The sequence below is a fragment of the Drosophila persimilis genome, unplaced genomic scaffold, assembly GCF_003286085.1.
Source record: "Drosophila persimilis strain 14011-0111.01,24,50 unplaced genomic scaffold, DperRS2 tig00000000-arrow-pilon, whole genome shotgun sequence".
In the NCBI taxonomy this organism is placed as follows: domain Eukaryota; kingdom Metazoa; phylum Arthropoda; class Insecta; order Diptera; family Drosophilidae; genus Drosophila; species Drosophila persimilis.
Genome location: NW_020825288.1, coordinates 26,456,184 through 26,473,413, shown reverse-complemented (window position 1 = coordinate 26,473,413; position 17,230 = coordinate 26,456,184). Strand labels below are relative to the sequence as shown.

The 17,230-nt window shown below is 35.6% G+C and overlaps 1 protein-coding gene across 1 annotated transcript; it reads right to left on the bottom strand.

The window, feature by feature from the left end:
• Positions 1–739: 739 nt before the first annotated feature.
• On the bottom strand, positions 740–17,230 carry LOC6594402 (double-strand-break repair protein rad21-like protein 1). Its single transcript, XM_002019312.2, has 8 exons — positions 16,940–17,230; positions 16,570–16,860; positions 9,781–9,904; positions 6,178–6,342; positions 5,854–6,109; positions 5,051–5,798; positions 4,815–4,976; positions 740–995 (listed from the first exon to the last, which is right to left on the bottom strand). The coding sequence occupies exons 1-8, from the start codon at positions 17,195–17,197 to the stop codon at positions 870–872; spliced, it is 2,130 nt and encodes a 709-aa protein (XP_002019348.1). The 5' UTR covers positions 17,198–17,230; the 3' UTR covers positions 740–869.

Sequence of the window (17,230 nt, the reverse complement as noted above, 5' to 3'; positions counted from 1 at the left end):
TACGTAAATAAACAGCGTCTTAAAAATTACTTTATTGATTGTTTTGAAGCTAAACGACTTCAGAAAGTTCGCGATTTTAGAAGATCAGCACATCTTAGATACAATTCTGAATTAAACATATTTGACGAGCTCAGAGTAACGGCATGTAACATTAAATTAAATTGCTAATGGTTAACAAATTAATTGGTGCACCTATATGAACCACAACGTTCTAACAACAAAGTTGAACTGCGTAAGCGGTTTTTATCGAAACATGGTGGAAACTCAGTTCAAAAATTCATCGAATTTGCTTGAAGCCATATCTACCAGATTGCCGAATCTGAATCAGATCGGATCATTTTTATAGCCAAAAGGAAATCAATTTGCAGTGGCTACGCAGCGCACGACGACACGCTCAGACTGATTTTCTGTCTCTCTCGCACGCACTCTTTGTCGTATCGCTCAATATTAGATAATTGAAACTATTGGTTGTACCTCAATGATATCAGTTGCCTAGTACAAATTAAAATAAATTTGCGAAGTTACGTTTTTCCATAAATGGTAGTACATTATTTACATATAGGCCTTAAAGTATAAATTAGACTTTACAATTAAACGATGAACAAAAAAAAAACAAACTAATAGACAGACTTAGTTCACAGAATAAAAATGAACGAACGAACTTATTCAGTAACTTGAATAATGTTTACCCGATACTCATGGACTCCATGAGTTGGATACGTGAAATGAAATACAATAGTCGGGATTAATTAATTCAGATTTATTTACTATTTAAAATAAATTATAGGTGATCTATGTATATATATGTGCAACCCAAAATATATGGTAACAAATACACTTATACTATTTGCATTCTTAAAATAATTTTATTACATTTTTGGATTCTCAAATGTTGGTCCTCTTGTGATGGCAATATCTGCATAGGGAGCGGATTGGGTAATATGGAGCACCCTAAATTTCTTCAATACAAGCAGGGAGTAAAACTTTTGAGCGGCCTGAAAAAATCAAAAATACAATAATTAGTTAAAAAATTAGACTTTTTGTAGAAGATGTGGACAGTTTCGTCGCGCGCCAAGGTTTATACATCATTGAAACTACTGGTTTTCTAATATATCTACACCTTTAAATCTTTAATTTTTAAACAGGCTGTTAGGAATACACCAAACAATCTTCATAAACAAGTACGCCGACAAATATAAAATTTGGGTAATTCTGAGTGGTCACGCATTATCTATTATATAGTAACTAGGGGACCTGGCAAACGTTGCTTTGCCATGAATATTATTTCTAGGAAACATTCTTTCAGTTCAATAAAAATAACTGTTCTATAAGTATGAGGGCATTTACTTATAAATTATAAGATTACTTAACAATAAAGATTAATATCTCAGCGCAATAGAGTGTACAATATTCTTGGTTTGTCCGTCTTTCGCCAACACAAACAAACTGGATGGTTTTCCCACGCGTGAACATGCCACATATAGTTGTCCGCGGGAAATGCATGGTGTTTTCAAATCTAAGCCGCATACAGGCTATGTCTGGCCTTGTGACTTATTAATCATCATAGCGAATGCCAATCTAATTGAGAATTGATTGCATTTGAATTCAGTTGACACATCTGTATTAATCATAGGGATTCCTGGCTTCAATAACGTCTCTTATTAGTTTTTTAACGACTAATCGTGTGCCATTACACAGCCGTGGTGGGGTCAAATTGCGAAGCAGAATGGTTGGAGATCCAAACATAAATTTTAATTGGTGTGGTGGCATTCCTGGCAAATCCAAAGAATTTAAAAACTCAATTGGATAATTCACAGTTTCGTTGGTATCGTAAACTGCATCGATAGATTTGTATGACACCAAGTACCCAGGCAACAACTGTTGTATCTTTAAATTTAACCCATTGACTTCCACATTTTTTGTTGCCAAACTCGCTCTTTCTGCCAGCCAATTATGATTTTCATATTGTGTATGTACATCGGGAAATATGTTACCGATGAGAGTATTTTGCTAGTCCGTCTGTAATTTTATGAATCCAGTATTTTCATGTACAGCAACATTCCCATAGCCAATATCTAACAGTTGTTTAGAAAAAGTTTCGCCGGATGGATCCTCAATTATTTTAACGCGCATGTTCACCGTCAGCTGTACTTTTTCAACATAACACCACAGTCGCGACCACAAGCGTTGATTTCATCAGCGTACGTAAAACGTGGAATAACGGGAATGCTAAAAATGACTAAAATGCTCGATGAAATTGTTGGCGTTTTTGGTCGATTCCTCTGCGTTTGTTACGTTTTTGGTAAATTCCTCTACGCTTTTTGCGTTGCTGGTTAATTCTTCTACGTCTGTCGACTATGTGCCTCCGCGTTACTCTCCGTTCTAGTTGCCTTTGTTGATTTAGTTCATCTCGACTGTGATTCACGTAACTGCGCCATGCTTAAACGCTCGTCTACATTTTTTTGTTGGATTATTTATATATCTCGCATGGTTCTAGATTTGAACTCAAATTGGCCTCTCTGCGTCTTATTGGCATTGCTCAAATATATTAAATTCTCGGGTTACAATGTTTGTTATTGAACTTCTCCGAAATGGCTCGAACGATTTTCTTGAAATTTGAAGAGATAGTTCAATAAATGGCTCCTGACCATTACTCCCAAGTCCTACCGCCATGGTTGCATTGTCGCCCTTATCTCCCACAGTCCGTCTGATGCTGAGCTATTGGCTACCGTCGTCGTACAAGTCTACTACAGCGCAGGGACTTGTATACCATGCGTTCAGAAGTTCATACGTAGAACGAAGTCGCTTGACATCTCGTCTGAGGAACTTCGTAAGGGATTAAGTTTGTTGTGTCAAATCGTTCGATGGGCCCAAAAAATTAAAGGTCAATAAAAATACAATTCCTTTTGTTCTCAAATTCTTTTCTAAATTGATTGAAACTCAGCTAATTTATCTAGTTGGCATATAATTTCATTAGCTTTGTTCTGAAAACGTATTAAAAAAAAAACCAAAGTTCACTTTTCCGGTATTTTTATACAGCCATGCTCGGGTTCTTTTCGTTTTTAGGTGCTCCCGTTTTCACAAATATTTGGTATCGAAATGTTTAATTTTCTCATCAATTTTGGCAAACAAAAACAACTGATCTGAATACTTAAATACGTAAATAAACAGCGTCTTAAAAATTACTTTATTGATTGTTTTGAAGCTAAACGACTTCAGAAAGTTCGCGATTTTAGAAGATCAGCACATCTTAGATACAATTCTGAATTAAACATATTTGACGAGCTCAGAGTAACGGCATGTAACATTAAATTAAATTGCTAATGGTTAACAAATTAATTGGTGCACCTATATGAACCACAACGTTCTAACAACAAAGTTGAACTGCGTAAGCGGTTTTTATCGAAACATGGTGGAAACTCAGTTCAAAAATTCATCGAATTTGCTTGAAACTCGTCGTTTGGGGCTTTTGAGGTCACTGATTGCGAATTTGATGTCAGTTTTTGTTTCGAGATGTATCGAGTTCTTTTCTTTTCAAAAGCTTTATTTCGAGGGGGAAAATGTAGATGTAGCATTGTCGGTGAGTTATTCGTTTTAAGTGAATCCGACCCTATTGACTAAAACTGACTTCAAATTCGAAATTATTGACCCCGAAAACCACCGAGTGACAAGTGATAAGTTTCCACCATGTTTCGTCATATTGGTTTTTTGTTTCGTGTTCAGGGCCCCAAAATACATAGGGATATGATACTCTGTAGTGTTGTTGTAGTGCTGTTATTTTCGAGCCATATTTGAGGTTCGGTTAAGAATTATGTAAATTAAAAATTATGTAAAAAGAATGTACAAGCTAAATTGCCCTGGTAATGGTGGCATATTTGTTTTATCCTTTTGCAATTGAGATTCATTTTGTTTTATAAAAAGCCGATTATTTTTAATTTCGACGAGGAAATAAAAACGGGAGCACAAAAAAAAAATCGGAAAAGTTTTGCGAAAGTGAAAACCGGAGGCTGGCTGATAGTCATGTTTTCTTTTACTGTTTTTTCCAATAAGAAAGATGGTTCTTGATAAAAGTTTTTCCTCAAAGACTCTCTAAAAAGAGTCATCTGTTTTGCAACAACGGCCGTGTGGCCATCTTCACCAATAGGAGCCAACAACTGGTTCTTTTTTGAGGGCCCTTAAACGATTCGTTGCCACGCGCGCCATTTCCCGATGCATTTGGGCGGACATTTCTACCATTTTTGTGCGCGCAAGGACCGAGTTGGAGGACCTTCGGCAGCTATTCATGAGCGAGGAGCAGTTCATAATTATTGCTTCGTTTATCGACTCATACCGCATCGCTCGCTCGAGGGTTTATGGGAGGCAGCAGTAAAGGAGTCCATACAGAATTTGTATTGCTCCGTGGGATCGTCACTCTTTGTCTTGACGATCTGCGGACATTGTTCTGCCAAATCCAAGCAGTAATCAATTCTCGTTTCGGTATCCTTACACAAGGACGCTATCTAATTGGTCATCTATGATCGCAGTTTCGTTCTCATATATATAACAGGCAGAATAAAAAAACAGTTCTACTTTGGAATGTTGCCACATTACCGCACCCTTAAGCCCCTTCAAAACAAAAAAAAATTCTACAATCTAAAACTTTGAAGCATAACGGGACCTGCTCATGATGAATTACATAAAAAAGCAAGAGCATTATAGACATATCCGACTAACCTCACCCTCTTAAGGAGACGTCGCTCGTGGCGAACAATAGAGATTAAATTCATAAAGAGTGAACATCACATTTATAACCGCTTGAAGGCATGTACTCTTACCTGCTTCCTTGAGTTCCCTACAGTTAGATGAGACAGCGCCAGGTTCTCTTTATTGTTGAACTGTGATCTAACATCAATAAAAAGTTGAGCTGCTCTCTTATTCAATACTCGTTCCTCAAATTGTTCATCCGTTTCATTCTCCATCTGTTCTTCACTATGATTCTGTGCATACAAATAATAGTGTATGTGAAACAATTTGATTCTAATGTAAATAAAAAAAATTAAGTTATACGTACTTGACCCTCAGACGGGGGAAAATCGTAGTTGTTCCAATCCGTTGAAATATCGCTGGGCTTTTGAAAGCAGTTTTCATCCGTATTGTGTCCGGTTTCGGCCTCATTAATTAGCGAGCTTATTTTATCGCTTGGAAGATTCGAAATATTATCAATTTCTTCCATGCTATGGTGCTGTGGAGTCATATCTCCATGATCCAGGCCAGCCGGCGTCGAGTCCCCGTGGTTAAAGTCGTCCCCCATGTCATGGCTTGTGTTTCTTGGAGTTAATGGCAACTCATTAATTGATGAAATTGGTTCCATGCCATTCAGAGATAATAATGTTGGACTTCTCATATTATCAAACAGGGCTGATTCACTTTGACCTGCATGGCTCTCTTGCTCTTTTGTGGCGATGTCCAGCGACACAGCAGATATTCCTAACAGTTTTTGGTGCTCCCTCATAGCTTCGGGCGCTTCTAAACTTTGGATAAGTGCATCTGCAATATGGTCAGATGATTGAAGTGAAGAAAACTCATTCTTTCTCTTTCGCCCTTTTTTATTTATAATAATAAGCGAAGTATCGTTTTCATGAGCATAAAACTCCAGTGCTAGGATTTCCATAGGCGCTACACTTGTGAAATCTTCTAACGACGTTGAATGTGATAGTAATTGTCGATTGTAATTATTCAACAGGGCACGGGCAGGTATGGATCTGGATGGCAACGAAAACAGCTTCTCAACACCTCCAGTTTCCTTCCAATACATAAGTCTAAACAAAATGGAATAGGTTTTAAAATTCAACACGAATACAATTTAAGTTATACCTTTTTGTAGGCGGAGCAAGATCGAGAGTGGTCAATATATCAGATGTATCGGCTAATTGAGCCTTCATCTCTTCTCCTGAAATATTTTTGATTTCGTCTATAATAAGTTTTCTCTTGCGCTTGGCCTTTGTTACGCCTTTATAAACAGTTGCATCAATGGGTGCCAGTGCAAAGCCTTCATCCTCATTTGGAACAAGCGTCAAGTCATTTAACGCCGCACTATCAGACACGTTGGCCTCTTCAATTAAGTTATTATCTTTAAATGATAAAATAGTTTTGAAAGCTGAATAACAATATTAGATTTATAGATTCATATATACTAACCGCCATTGTCGTCAGCAACTGAGCTCGGAGAAGGAAGATTGTTAAAGTTATCAATACCATCATCATCTGAGTCATCGGGCATGTTTACTACAGCTGTATCGGTTTTAGTTTGCTCTGCTGGTTGGGTTGGCTCCCCAAATAGGTCGTCTTCAAAGAGTTCTGGTTCTAAATAAAAGAAAATACAGGGGAAATATATTGATTATGAAATAAATGATCTTCGGGTTTTGGCTAAGTTCACATAAACGAATGTACAAAGTCAAACTTGAGTATTGCCCCAGCAAGTAATTTTGAGTTTTCTGCTAAGAACTTATCCATTGCGATTTTTAAAGACCTAATCAAATTATCCTCGCTCTCAGGCATCGAATTTATCAAATACGGAGCATATTAGTTGGCTGTATAGTTTTAAGCCACGAACCAAACCAACTCCATGAAAGGTTGAACAAAACATCTCTGTATAATCTGAGTCTTCATGTCAAGCTACTAATCTATAAGACCATAATGAAACCCATGTGGACCTATTGGATTCCAATGTGGCTCTGCCAGCTATTCCAGTATCTCCAAAGAACATCTACACCACTCCAAGGTAATCCACGGTAAAGACATCTAATCTTTGTGTACAAAGAACACATGGAGCGCCTAGACAGACGCGCCACGACACCCCCTGGCCATGAAACCTGCTTGATAACAGCACCATCACCCGCCGTCCAAGAAGATATCACCCGCTGGACCTTCCTTATCGCTATGACTGAATCCCCCAAACAGCCCTAAACCCTCTCTTTAACTATCCTTCCCTTAAGATATACACAAAATACAATGTAAATATTAATTTCAACTAATTATAATTGGCTGACAAACATAAAAAAACCCGCTTTGACCAAAACACAAACAAAAAACTACAGTGGCCAATTGGGTAGCCCGGTCACAAACACTGATTTTGTAAACTTTTAATACAATACATATAGAAACAATTTAGTAAAGCTCTTCTTGACCCATGTCTTGTTTGACAACTGGCACTTAACTACACTACTGGCCAAAATAATAAGTACACGCTTATGAACTTTCTTTCACGTCCTATAAAACTTTTCTAATAAACATAATTAAAAAATCAAATTTACTTTTAGGTTTCTAACCTACAATAGACTATAAAAATGTTTGTCATAAGCGTTTTTCATATCAAATATATATTTTATGATCGATTAAACCTTAAAATCATAAATAAGGGCTGGCCAAAATAATAAGTACAGCAATTCTACAAAGCGAAAAACTAAAAGCGTATCAAAATTTGTACACTTTTTTCTTATAATTTATAATCTTTTAATAGTATCCTATATAGCCACACTTATTTTGGATGATTTCGGCCATTCTTCTTGGCATACTAGCAAAAAGTTTGGGGTAAGTCTCCACTGGAATCTCACACCACGTTTTTTGCACAAATTCTCCACAATTCTTTTTCTTTTCGAAAAGAAATTTTTACTAATTCGACGTTTTAAGTCACCCCAAAGGTTTTAAAATGGGTTTAAGTCAGGAGACTGACTTAGCCAAGCCATAACGTTTACATGTTTTCCCGCAAACCAAGCCTTCACCACCTTTAAGGTGTGCTTTGGGTAATTTTCCGGTAGAAAGACCCATCTCAAGGGCATGTTTTCCTCAGCTTAAGATTGTATAATGACTGTCAATATGTTTTTATACCCGAATTGGATCACATGATCAGTTATGCGATGTACCGGCTCAACGCCATGCCAAGAAAAATAGCCTCAGATACCTATACATCGGTCTCCGTTCTTAACCATTTTCTTTGTGTACCGGAAGTCGAATTCTTTGCCTTTGGGTCGTTGTATACATCTTCTGGAGTCATTATCAAAAAGATTTATTGTTGTTTCATCTCTCAATAATATATTATTCCACTTCTAAGACCCATCTGACCCAGACCATGCCAAATGATTTTCAACGACTTTTTGCATCATCTTCAAAATTTTTACTCGGAGTAAGGGAACTTTTCGGACTATACGTCCTGTTAGGTCTATATATTGAAGTCTCCGACGAACCATCAGACCTGATTTTTCTTTCCCAATTTGAGCGTATTTGGCCTTGGAAGACATGAACTGATCCTTTTTTGCAAGACTGATGATGCGGGTGTCCGTTGTTTGTAAAGATTTCTTCTTCCATCCTCGATTTTCAATAAGCACTTTAGATTTGAAAGTATTCTGAACCAAAAATGCCGATCGTCCAAGACTTTTCGCCATTTTCCCGGAGAATTTTCCTTTCTTTTTGAAGACTTATGGAAAACTTCCTTTCTTCAGGAGTACGGCCTATCTAAAGAATTTTTTTTAACTCTCATGTACTTAAATATGAAGGAACTCAATAAAAAACAACAATCCTTTGACCAAATCCTTATCCAATCCTTTCAAATATATAAATAGCACCAGCGTACTTATTATTTTGGCCAGACCAAAAATGCCCATTCTGCAAAAATGTATGAATAGAATTTTATTAAGATGGTTCCCCACTTTAATTTTTGATTTAAATATTTGGCAAGACTGTAACCTTTCCAAATATAAACAATTGGCATCCATACACTTACAAAAATTCGAGCTATTCCTTAACAAACTAGCACGACACCGATGTACTTATTTTTTTGGCCAGTAGTGTAAATTTAAAAATCGGCTATTGGACGAAAATACAGCGAAATAATGACAAAAAAATTAAGCATTAAGCGACCCTGTTAGAAATGTATGTATTTATCAGTGATCGGCACCGATTTCAAAGGAAGAACTGGATGAATATGTTCTTATTGACAATGGTGTGGCGATTTGTGAGGAACCTTCCGAAGACAAAATTGTTAAACAAATATTAGATGACGGACAGGACAGCGACGACAACGTCGAAAATCAAAATAAAGATGTGTCATCACTTAGCGTTTTGGAGACATTTAAAGCAGCAGAAATTCTGAATAGATTTGTCCATTCAAATTTTAATGACGGGAGGTTAACGCACAGCATGTCTCGTCAAAAACTACTGCTAAACAATCAAAAAATACTGATTATTTTAATTAAGAATAAAAAAAAAACCACATATATTATGCTTATGAATATGCATTATATGTATACGACTTTTTATGAAAAAACCATATTATTGAATTAAATTGTTTGTTTTTATTAAAAATTAATTCGTTTTACCATAAAAATAAATAAATAAATAAAACCATAAAATAAACAAAAAAAATTGTTTTTTTTGCTCCTGTTGGTCAGAGTATCTTCCGAATATAACGAGGCAAAATCGTCGGTACCTTGAGTGTCGTTATATCCGGATTCTACTGTACTTGAAAATACCAGGAAAAAAATGTATCACTAAAAAAATGTTAAAGCCCCAAATCTATCAGAAACAGTCGTTTTGGTTCGTGTCATAAAAATACTGTTGCATAGTGTTATTAGCACATTTACTTTACTGAAACGCTTTATTCTACAAATCACCGACTGAGTTTTAGCGCGTTTAACATTTGAGTGGACCAAAGTTGTACAACAGTTTAAAAATTACGTTTGTTTCCGAAGGACAACTTTTTGGTTTTTAGTTCTGAAACAGATTGTAAATATTTTATGAACTTACGGCCAAACGAATCTCCAAAGCCATCGCCGTCTAGTCGATCTCCGGATATTTCTGCCTGGGTTCCTCTTGCATTTGGATCATCTGACTCTATATCTGCTAAGACGTCACTATCGAAAAGCTTATCCTTAAAAGAAAACATTTTAATTAGTATTACTTGTTTATATGATCTAATATATAAATATATATATATAAATAAATAATATATCTCGTGTCACAAGCTTTTTTGCTAAATTCCTCCGAAATGGCTCGACAAATTTTTGTAAAATTTTGTGTGCTTATCGGTTAGGTGTGCGCATCGTCCAACATCTATTTTTTGGGTCTGTGTTTTGGGTCGTGTATGTACAGTCAATCTAAGGCAGACTGAGTGCTTTTATCACCGGACCATTGTCATTTCAAGATATACGTAACGTAGATGGACAACAGTATCCAACGTATAAAGATGCATGCCTTGCACTATGCTTGCTAGAAGACGACAATCATTGGGACAGTATGCTTGCTGAAGTATGCAGCATTAAACTGCACAGGAACACAAATTACTCTACTATTTTCTATAGATATGACTACATGTTTTCCGGACATTCCAAAAAAAGTACCCGAACAGTGGTGTGATCGGGATTTTTATCCCGTAGATGTTGGCCGATGCGCACACCTAACCTATAAGCACGCAAAATTTCACGAAAATCGGTAGAGCCATTTGGGAGGACTTTAGCAACTAAGACCTCCCAAAAAAGATGACATATGTACATAGGTACCCGAAAAGTGGTCTGATCGGGATGAAAAATAGATGTTGGCCGATGCGCACAGACAACATTGTTGTCCAAAAACTAAATAAAAAACTTACTATCGCCCGTGCCAAAATAATCAATTATCTCCCAGAACGATATTAAGGAAAAAATTTTAACTTTCACCATTCACGATCAAAAAAATAATTGACTTTACGTGCGGGGGAAATTGGACTCATAAAAGGACATAAAATTTCTTAAGATGACCTATTTCATCAAATGTGTGTATGCCAGTAACCGTATCCGAACATCGTACACTAAACTACGCAAAGGGAGCCAAAGGACGTCACAATCGGCCTTACCAAAAGAACATATTTCTAACCACCCATAATTATTTTATTAGATTGGTGGTTTCTCTCAGCCGGTTTTGTCAACACTGTTAATTTTGGCGGGATTTTAGTATGGTCACTTTTGCAGTGAAACCGAATATTGATTAGCTTTCATGAGCTTTCTGTGTTTAAAAAAGAAATCTAACGAAGAAATTAAAAATTAGTTGAACGAAGATTATGGGGAATATGCACCATCGATTTTAACCATTTCATATTGGACAGCTGAATTTAGGCGGGACCGGAAAAGCACATTTGACGAAGGCCGTACGGGCCAGAGATGCGGCCAGAAATGGTATGATATGCAGGGCCCGAAGGAAGCGGGGTGGAATTTCGAAATACACTTGAACAGGTGCGATATCACAGGCGTGTGGATACCAAACTTGGTTGCTCTAGCTCTTATAGTCTTGGAGATCTAGGTGCTCATCTTAGGCGACAGGCAAAGCCGACCATTAAACGTGTAACAAACTTGATACAGTGTGATATCACAGGAATCTGGATACATTTCGTCGCTCTAGCTCATATAGTCTCTGAGAACTAGGCGTTAAACAATCTCACATCTAATATACCACTTTACTCATTTTGGGTATAAAAACATAGGAAACAAGAGAAAATAGAAGTAATGAGCGAAGACTAAAATACACCTCAAACGACATAAATTTTAGCAACAACAGCAATTCCACTAGATTTTAAAAAAAATTAAACACAAATTAAAAATCGTAGATTTACATATATAACCTTATATGCTAACTCCGACAAAAACTTATAGTATATTACAAAAGTCATGTCACTAAAAATAATACAATGGAACATACGCGGATATAGGAATAACTATAAAGAATTACAAAACACTCGGAACAGCATACAACACTCAAAAATTATAGCCTTACAGGAAACTAATTAAAATTATAACTAATTACAACTCGCTCCCAATTCCGGTTAACACCCTATATTGCAACAACAACATCATTAACGCATTTGGAGTCACAGCTCCCCTGATAAGCAACTCCATCTCGCATACACCAATTCCAATTCCCCAATGCTACCATAAAGTATAAAAAAAAGCTCAACATAATTTCCGTCTACATCTCCTTAAAAAATCAAACTTTAGTGCTGGGTGACTTCAACAACTGGTACCCTTACTGGGGCTCATCTATGGTCAACTTCAAAGGTAAAACAGTAGCTGCATTTTTAGACCGCTCAAATTATATCATGCCTAACGACAAATCCCCCACCCCATTCATAACACACAAAGAATTTACACACATCGATCTATTGATCTATCTATTGGAAGTAATAGACTATCTACACGGAAGCGACCACTTTCCTATTTTATTATCTTTATTCAACAACCCATCCGCCTCAAACCAGCCTTTAAACTCAAAAATGCGAACTGGGATCTCTTTAGGATAAACATAATCAATTACACTTCCAAAATTCAACCAAACAACAATGTCAACTGAGAAGGCGCTTTAATTTTAAAAAATAGTAGCTCAGAGTTCCCATCTATCTATTCCACAAAACACCACCTTTACCCTGCCTCGTACTACCTTTCCCCAATTGACCAAAGATCTCTAACTCCTCTAAAGAGGCAAAGTCGACAAAAGGAAGAAGCTCAAACGGGATATACACAATTACACAACAATATAGAATATAAAAACTAATGCAAAGTTAAAAAGAGCAATTAGGGAAGCCATAAAGAAGTTGATGTTCGAATTTACTTCCCAACGCAGACCCAACCCGAACCTGCTCTAATATCAGTCGTCCCTGCAGCATTCACCCCTCTAAAAATATCCTATTGTGTCTATTGTCTATTGTGGACAACAACTTTTTTCGTTCCATCTTGTGCCACAGGCTAACTATGTTAAATTAATGTAGAAAGTGTATATTAACTAATATCGAATTTTTGTAAATGAATGCATGCCAATTGTTTTTATTTTGAAAGGTTAGTCTTTATTAAATTCTATCCTTACATTTTAGCTGGATTGGCATTTTCGGTCAGGTCAAAATAATAAGTACACTGGTGTTATTTATAAATTTTAAAGGATTAAAAAAAAGTTGGCGGTACTGCTGAAGAAAAGAAGACTTCAAAAGAAAGGAAAAGTCTCCGGGAAGTTGCGAAAAGTGTTGGACGCGCGGTATTTTTTGTTCAGAATGTTATATTGTTAAAATCAAAAGTGCTTACTGAAAATCGAGGATGGAAGAAGTCATTACAAACAACGGACAACTGCATTATAATTCTTGCAAAAAAGAATCCTTTCGTGTCTTCCAAGGCCATAGCCACTCAAATTGACAAAGAAATACCAGCTTTAATGGTTCGTCGGAGACTTCAATATACAGACATACTAGAACGTATAGCCCGAAAAGAGTTTTTACTCCGAGTAAAATATTTGAAGATAGAGCAACAATTTTTCGTAAATAATTTGGCATGGTCTGGGCCAGATGGGTCTTAAGTGTGGAATAATACACAACGAAAATGGTTATGAACGGAAGGCGGTGTACAGGTGTCTGGGGCTGTTTTTCTTGGCATGGCGTTGAGCCGGTACATTGCATAACTGATCCTGTCCCAATTCAGGTATTAAAACATATTGACAGACATTATGCAACCTTATGCTGAGAAAAAAACGTGCTATGAGATCCAAGTCATCCAAAATAAGTGTGGCTATATATCCTGTAAATTTGTATAATATACAAAAATATACGAACAAAATATGTATAGGATAACAAATAATAAGACAAAAACGGATACATGTTGATACGCTTTTAGAATTTTTTCGCTTTTTAGAATTGCTGTGCTTATTTTTTTGACGACTCCTTGTTTATATTTTTTTGGTTTAATCGATCATAAAATATATATTTTAAATAAAAAATGCTTCTGTTAAATATTTGTATACTCTACTGTAGATTAGAAAACTAAAAGTGAATTTGATCTTTTAATTATTTTGATTAAAAAAATTGTATAAGATGTGAAAGAAATTCCATAAACGGGTACTTATTTTATAGGTTACTTTTGTACTACTTTTGTAGGTTATGTTTAATTTTTCTATGACAAGTTGCTGAATAATTGGATTAATAGCAATATAAATGTTTCCACCATGTCGAGATTGATACTTAAATAACTGAAGATATTAATTTAGCTCAAGCACGGAGAAAAACGACGAAATAACTAAAAAAAATTATAATTTTCTTAGACATTTAAATCGAAATAAGCTTGCTAAAATGGGGTAGAATAATAAAAAATTTAAGTAGATGCATTTTTAATAGCTATTGTCTTTAATAAGCATAAATAGAATAAATATATAAATACTCAGCAAATAAAGGCAACACAAATTAGTCGGAATCAAAAGTCTTAGGGTTTCAAATTGTTCCTTTTGTAATAAAACAGCCCGATTCGACAGCGTTTAGAGGTGCTGACTTAAGGTTACAGTTCAAAAATACGATATTTGGCCAATGCGCCTATGCGCAGTGAGCGAAACGGCCAATCTAGTGACATTAAATTAATAACAAGCGTAATATAAGAGATATCTTAATTAAATTTGTAGTTTAGCATGATTGTTAATAGCCGGATGACTGTACCAAATTTCAGTAGAATCGGTCAACCATATCAAATAGATACGATAGTTCTGATCCTTCAAAATATTTAAATATTTTAAAATACCATTCCAAAGATAGTTTACTAGTGCACCTTATGTAATTTTAAATATATTTAAATGCAAATATCAAATCTATCGGAACAAAAAATAGAAAATCTCTAACTTCTTTATCCAACTCTATATTTTTTTTTTTGGAAAGCCTCGATGACAATTTTGATAACTTTGAAATTAAAGGATCAGATGTAAATAGAAGAGCAGATTTAATATCTTCCATCGTATTTTTACGTAAAAACTTTCGGGTGTGAGAATTTTACTTTTGCGTTTCTCAATAAATCGTAGCTTGGAAAAATATTTGCGTTTTAAGATTTAGTTTTCGTTTTGACTAGCTTATATGCAATTTTCGTGAATCGCCCATCTACATTAATCGCCAAAGCTTCCTCATTACTGAATTTAATAGGAAGTTTGGGATCACTGCTAGCACATTTTAATGTTTTGCCACGACCTCTGCTTCAATGATATAGCTTTAGAAACATTTCTCCCACCACCACTTTTCGAAATGTGAAACTGTACCATTACATTTTTTCCATTTTTTTAGCAACGTGCTTAAAAATGTTTTTATCCTTCTTGCATTTCTTTGTGTTGTTCTTGTGAATAATCATTATTGTTATACAAATTTGAAAATATGTAATTTTTAACCGAAATAGACTTCTTGGTAGCCACCGTTGGCCATTTCGCCCACTGTGCTATGGGAGCTATACTATATATCTCTCGATCAGAGTGAACTTTTTTGTTATTTAGGATGTTAAAATATAATCCAGCCCCCAAAATTTCAAAAATTTCAAAATTTTGAGATATACGTTTTATAGTGAGATCTAACAGGAGTGTGGATACCAAATTTGGTTGCTCTAGACTTAATAGTTTCTGAGATTTGTGGATGCCCCAGGTATTCGTCCTTTGCGGGGCAAATGGAATGGAATGGGGTGTGGTGAAATTTTGACATAAAACGGTCAAGGTCCGATATCACAGGAGTGTGGATAGAAAATTTGGTTGCACTAGCTCTTATGGGTTCTGAGAAATAATATTTGCAATTGGTAAAACCGACCATAAAACCTGTGTGTTAGAGAGACACCGAGTGAGAGAGAATGAAATTGTTTTTTTTTTATTCTGGCTATAATAATTATACGATCTGGTTCAGATTTGGCACTCTAGAAGATAGATAGAAGTCATCCTCTACGATTCTGCGTTTTCTGTTTTCTCGTGTTTTTGGAACAGACAGACAGACAGGGCACAATCGACTCGGTTATTGATGCTGATCAAGAATATATATACTTTATAGGATAGGAAACGATTCCTTCTGGACGTTACACACATCCATATTCACCACAAATCTAATATATAAATATAAATATAAATATGGTTGCAACTCATTTAAATGACAGAAAAATGCAATAATTAAATTCTGTCAAAAAACTCATGCGCTACTGATTACATTGAATTGTTAGAGTTAACTCAAATCTATTTAGGATTGGTAATTTTTCCGACTCCCTGGACGAATGCACCATCCACGCTGGATGTATAAGGCGATTTATACCTTTAAAATATATATTTTTTGAGAGAAGTTTAAGTTGACAACTCGAGAAGAAAAATATTTCGCTATAAATTAGTAACATTTAATTAAGAACATTTTTTTTTGCGCGCGGCAGAAAGACCTCTGCCGAGTCAGCTAGCATCTATATATAACTATATAAGTTCTCGAGATATACTGATGGAACAGTATACGATTTTTCAATACGATTTTCTCAACATAAAACTTTAAATGATTTCAATGTTTGTAATTAAGTTTGCGAGGTCCTGACAGAGTTTTTTTTTGTAGTGAAAGTAGAAACTCAGAACAAAAGCAGAACAAACATATGTACCTCTAATTTTAACTGAAATTCCAACCAAAAGTTCAAGATTGTGTTTTACGCGTCAACAACATGCGTATACAATGAGAAATTGTATTAAAATCGAAAACTATTATTTTATGTTTTTTTATAGCCTACTTTGAATGGATGTTATTTATATTCTATATATGTATATTTTACTTACGTTGATATTTGTAGACAACGATCCCCGCATAATTTCAGGCGTTTCAGCTTCAAATCCAATATCACCAAATCCATCGTCGTGCAGTGAAATTGACAGGCTACCGTAATCCTCCCTCATTGTTATCTCGTCAGCTCTAGACTGATTTATAGAGAACTGAGCTTCAATGTCTATGTCATTCAACTCGGGTAAGGCAGTATCAAAGTCGTGAAACACTTCAGGTAAAGTTATGGCGTTAACATTCGCTTCTCTGTGGCCTTCTGGTAAGTCGACCATGCCAGGTCTAAATGCCATCTATACAATAGACAAGATTGAAAATTTGTATACATGTATACATTTGACTGACAGATGAATCAAATTTGAAATACTTTACCTTAATTTTAACAAATGCTTCATTGCAATCGGCCAGCAAGTATTTAGCTTTTCTTGAATAAATGCGCACAACACCCAGCAACAAATGGCCAGATGTCCTTAACGCCAATTTTACTTTTGGCTGTAATATGCCTTCCACTGATTTTTCTATATTAGTTTCAAACACATGGGCTTTTGTAATTTTTTTATCCCAATGAGCTGCTAACCAAATCTTGGCCAGCGGACCTTTTTTGGCCAAAATAATGTGTTCATAGAACATTTTACTCTCACAGTGGCGACGGCTTTATTTATA

What these genes read in the sequence shown, in the direction of transcription:
- LOC6594402 (XM_002019312.2), bottom strand. Translation starts at nt 17,197, where the DNA reads ATGTTCTATGAACACATTATTTTGGCCAAAAAAGGTCCGCTGGCCAAG. An exon ending in TTCCCCCGTCTGAGGGTCAA is followed by an intron (nt 4,977 to 5,050) that starts GTACGTATAACT and finishes TTGTATGCACAG; the next exon opens with AATCATAGTGAAGAACAGAT. An exon ending in TAGGGAACTCAAGGAAGCAG is followed by an intron (nt 996 to 4,814) that starts GTAAGAGTACAT and finishes TGATTTTTTCAG; the next exon opens with GCCGCTCAAAAGTTTTACTC.